This window comes from Carlito syrichta, unplaced genomic scaffold (assembly GCF_000164805.1).
Source record: "Carlito syrichta isolate Samal-C Ts95f unplaced genomic scaffold, Tarsius_syrichta-2.0.1 Scaffold316420, whole genome shotgun sequence".
NCBI lineage: Eukaryota > Metazoa > Chordata > Mammalia > Primates > Tarsiidae > Carlito > Carlito syrichta.
Genome location: NW_007260516.1, coordinates 1,954,679 through 1,959,470, shown reverse-complemented (window position 1 = coordinate 1,959,470; position 4,792 = coordinate 1,954,679). Strand labels below are relative to the sequence as shown.

At 46.4% G+C, this 4,792-nt stretch overlaps 1 protein-coding gene across 1 annotated transcript in view; it reads right to left on the bottom strand.

The window, feature by feature from the left end:
- Positions 1-4,792, bottom strand: part of PCSK5 (proprotein convertase subtilisin/kexin type 5) — a 467,206-nt gene that overhangs the window by 35,113 nt on the left and 427,301 nt on the right. Inside the window, exon 32 of the mRNA XM_021707170.1 lies at positions 1,552-1,769. Coding sequence (XP_021562845.1) covers positions 1,552-1,769 — 218 coding nt within the window. The remainder of the gene's footprint in view (positions 1-1,551; positions 1,770-4,792) is intronic.

Here is a 4,792-nt window from a genome sequence, read left to right as displayed (position 1 = left end):
CCCAGGTGGGTCTCGAACCCGTGGGCTCAGGCAATACACTCACCTCAGCCTCCCAAGGCGTGGGATTACAGGCTGAGCCACCGAGCCCGGCAACAATTATTATAATACTACAAAAAAGGAATTGGCAGTAATGGGAAACTGCCGGGGGGGACACACTTCATCAATAAGGGTATCTAATCTCAAACCAGGTGAAGTGGGGACCACAGTGAGGCCCAAACTTTACCTGTACAATGGCCATTTGTATACCTAACCCTGAATTGTACCCCACATCTTTAAAATAAAATTAAAAATGCATTGTGGGTATGTTTTATTTTAAAAATTTTATTATTATTATTATTATTATTTGATAAAGGTCTCACTCTATTGCCCAGGATAGAGTGCAGTGGGATGCTCATGGACACCACAGGCTCAACCTACTGGGCTCAGGTGATCCTTCTGCCTCAGCTTTCCAAGTAGCTGGAATCACAGGCATGTGTCACCATGCCTGGCTCATTTAAAAAAATTTATTGTAGAGATAAGATCTCACCAAGTTCCTTAGGCTGATCTCGAACCTTTGGGCTCAGGCAATCCTCTCGCCTTGGCCTCAAGTGCTAGGATTACAAGCATGAGCCACTCACTGCACCTGGTCTAGGATTTATTTTATTTGTATTCATTTTCTTATGTCAGGGAGATTCCTGAAAAACACTTTAGGTCACACTGAGATAAAACTTTGGATAGGACTACACCAGTTAAATTAGGCTGTCTCATTCTAAAGAAGAAATTGGACAGGCTTTCTTGAAAGATGATTTAAATAAACATATAAACTTGTTCATAGACAAAGTACTAATCTCAGTCTTATAGTTATCTGTTTTTTAATTTTTATTTTTGAGACAAAATCTTGCCCTGTTGTTCAGGCTGAAGTATGGTGGTGAGATCATCGCTCACTGAAGCCTCAAATTTCCAGGCTCAAGCAATCCTCCTGCCTCGATCTCCTGAGTAGCTGGGATTACAGACACAGGCCACCATGCCCAGCTAATTTTTTTTTTTTTTAATTTGTCAAGATGGGGTCTGGCTATGTCGTCCAGGCTGGTCTCAAACTCCTGACCTCCGGTGATCCGCCCACCTCAGCTTCCCAAATTGTTGGGATTATAGGTGTGAGCCACCATATCTGGCCTGAACTTTTCTTTCTTATCCTTTATAGCAATCACAACTCTCTAGCTACCTCTGTGTTTTATTGTTTAATATTTGTCTGTAAGATCTTGTGCTCCAAAAGACAGGAGCTTTGAGTACTCTGTATCTCTAGCACCTGGGACAATGCTTGGCACACCTGTGTGTACGTGTGTGCAAGAAATCATGCTTAAAGGGGTTCTCATTTGTCTTGGCTAGCGGAATCCATCATGCAAATGTGCATCCCAGCCCCATTTCCTTGATGACAAGTACGGGGATAGATAAATTTCAGAACAGGCAGGGAGGCAGGTTTCCACAGTTCTCAATGGACACCCTCTTCAGACACTTGGCCCTCACCAATGGCTTCAGCAAATCCCCGCTCTCCCCCAGGATGCTCCCAGGTACCTTTGCAAGTCTTCTCATGGATGCAATCCTGACACATCTCTGGGCAATGCTTGCACACCCCCTCCACGGCCACATGCCTCTCGGGACAGGCTTCCTGGCACGCCCCGTGGTGCAGGACGAGGCCTGCTTCACAAGAATGGCAGCTGGTGGCATTGCCTTTGCACGTGCTGCAAGGGGGGTTACAGCGTTCACATATGCCAGCGTCTGCGTAAAAGCCCCTGTGGTGGGAAGAGAAAACGTATCTGGAGAAGCTAGCCAGCTATAGAAATGACACTGGGGGCAACGGAGTGGGGACTAAAAGCAAATGGGCTGCTGCTATTGTCAGCCAAAAGGAGGCCCCAGGATTTCCGGAGGAAGCCTGTGAAAAGGAACATTTAGAAAAACAGAGTAGCCAGATGCGGTGGCTCACGCCCATAATCCCAGCACTTTGGGAGGCCAAGGCAAGAGGATTGCCTGAGCCCAGGGGTTCGAGACCAGTATGAGCGACGTGTCGAGACCGCGTCTCTACAATACATCAAAAAATTAGCTGGACGTGGTGGCGCATGCCTGTAGTTCCTGGTACTTGAAAGGCTGAGACAGAAGGATCACGTGAGCCCAGCAGGTTGAGGCTGCGGTGGCCGTGAGCATGCCACTGCATTCCAGTCTGGTACAGAGTGAGACTCAGACTCAAAAAGAATGAAAAAAGAAAAACAGAATAGCTGAAAGTGGTGGCTAACACCTCAAATCCCAGCACTTTGCAAGGCGGAGGTGAGAGTATCGCCTGAACCCAGGGCGGTTGAGACTGTGGTGAATGGTGATTGAGCCACTGTACGCCACCTCAAAAACAACAACAACAACAAAAAACTGGGTGCTTTGTGCTATCAGCCCAACCTTTGGGGAATTTTCCATGCTAGTCCTGGCCAAGGCCTCCAAACAGTGTCTGGACAGTAAAAAGGATCCATTCTAGTACAGAGACTAAAACGAAGCACAGGAAGAAAGACTTTTCTAGATTCTTCTCCTAAGAGAGCCAGTGGAGATTGGCTGAAATGCAGAAGTGGACCTTGAACAAGTATCATAATACTGTAAGAAAAGGATTGTCAGTAGTGGAAATTGCTGGGGGCCGGGGGGGGCGGGATTGGCAGTAGTGGGATTCTGCTGGGGGAGGGGGCACACCTCATCAACAAGGGTACCTGCATAATGAACATTTGTATACTTAACCCTGAATTGTACCCCACATCTTTAAAATTAAAAAAAAAATACTGAAATGAAGACTACTGCAACTAACTCCTAAATGAGTGACTCTCAGACACTCGGCTGGACAATAGCCAGAAGGCAGCATAAGGTGATTTTCTTATTCTTTCTTTTTTTTTTTTTTTTGAGCCGGAGTCTCACTGTCACCCAGGCTAGAGCGCAGTGGCACACTTATGGCCACTGCGGCCTTGACCTGCTGGGCTCAGGTCATCCTTCTGCCTCAACCTTCAAAAAGTTGGAATCACAGGCGCGCACCACCGCACTCGGCTAATTTTTTGATTTATTGTAGAGACAAAGTCTCATCTAGTTGCCCTGCCTGGTCTCAAACCCCTGGCCTCAGACAGTCCTCTTGCCTTGACCTCCCAAAGTGCTGGGATTATAGGCGTGAACCACCATGCCCGGCCCACTTAAATTTTTTTTTAAAGTAGGATTTATTGAGGGGACAGAAAAGCTCCCACAGTGGGAGGCAACCCAAAGGGGTTACCCCACTTCAATTTTTTAAATAGCTGTAGTAACTCTGATGCCAACAGTCTTTTTCCTTCTTTCTTTCTTTTTTTTTTTTTTTTTTTTAGTTGGAGTCTCACTCTGTCGCCCAGGCTGGAGTGCAGTGGCACGCTCACAATAGCCACAGCCTCACCCTGCTGGGCTCAAGCGGTCCTTCCACCTCAGCCTTCCAAGTAGCTGGAACCACAGGCGTGTGCCAGCATGCCCAGATAATTTTTTGATTTAGAGACGAGATCTCACCAAGTTGCCCAGGCTGGTCTTGAACCCCTTGGCTCAGGCAATCCTCTCGCCTCGGCCTCCCAAAGTGCTGGGACTACAGGTGTGAGCTACTGCATCCAGCACAAGGTGATTTTCAAGAAGCCACTTTGCTCAAAGTTGCCCACTCCACAGAAATCCGCCCGGTAGTTTGTCCAGTTGTCCCTCCCTGCATTCACAAAACTTTTTTTCCTTCTACACACTGTCATATAACAAAGCACAAAACTTTTTTGCTAATGCTTTATTTCAGTTATTATTATTATTATTATTTTGAGTTGTAGTCTTACTCTGTCGCCAGGCCGGAGTGCAGTGGCACCTCATGGCCACCGCAGCCTTGACCTGCTGGGCTCCGGTGATCCTTCTGCCTCAGCCTTCCAAGTAGCAGGAACTACAGGCATGCACCACCACACCTGGCTAGGCTTTTTTTTTTTTTTAATTGCAGAGATGAAGTCTCACCAAGTTGCCCAGGCTGGTCTTGAACCCATGGGCTCAAGCAATCCTCTCACCTTGGCCTCCCAAAGTACTGGGATTACAGACGTGAGCCACTGCACCCGGCCCACAGTTATTTTTATATAAGAAGACAAGGATTTCTTCTGATAAGAAATGGCACATGTATTAAACCGCTGAATTCAAAGTCGCTGCGTTGAGGTCTCTTAGCCCAGGTAAATAAGTCACGAAAAAACGGTATAGTTTGGAGTGTCACATAGCTTGCACAAACACTCAAGACTGTGACGAGTAGCACTCAAAGGAAGAATGTTTTTCTTCACCAGAGCTTCAAATCTGTTTGTATTTGGTGAATCTGAGTCCACTTAAGTTTCCTGTTGTCTTTTATTTTTATTTTTTTTTTGAGTCGGAGTCTCATTCTTGCCGCGAAATGGAGTGCAGTGGCACGCTCATGGTTACCATAGCTTTGACTTGCTGAGCTCAGATGATCCTTCTGGCTCAGTCTCATGAGTAGCTAGGATTACAGGCACCCGCCACCACACCTGGCTAATTTTTTTTTTTTTTTAATTGTAGAGACAAGTTCTCACCACGTTGCCCAGGCTGGTCTCAAACTCCTGGACTCAAGCAATCCTCCCACCTCCACCTCCCAAAGTTCTGTGATTACAGGCATGAGCCACCATACCCGGTCTTTGGTTGCCTTTAAAAAACCAGTGTAATATTATACTACTGCTAAACCTTTTTTTTTTAACGGGGCCAGAATTTGAACTCAGGGCTCTGTGCTTGCTGCAGCTTTTTTTTTTTTTTTTTT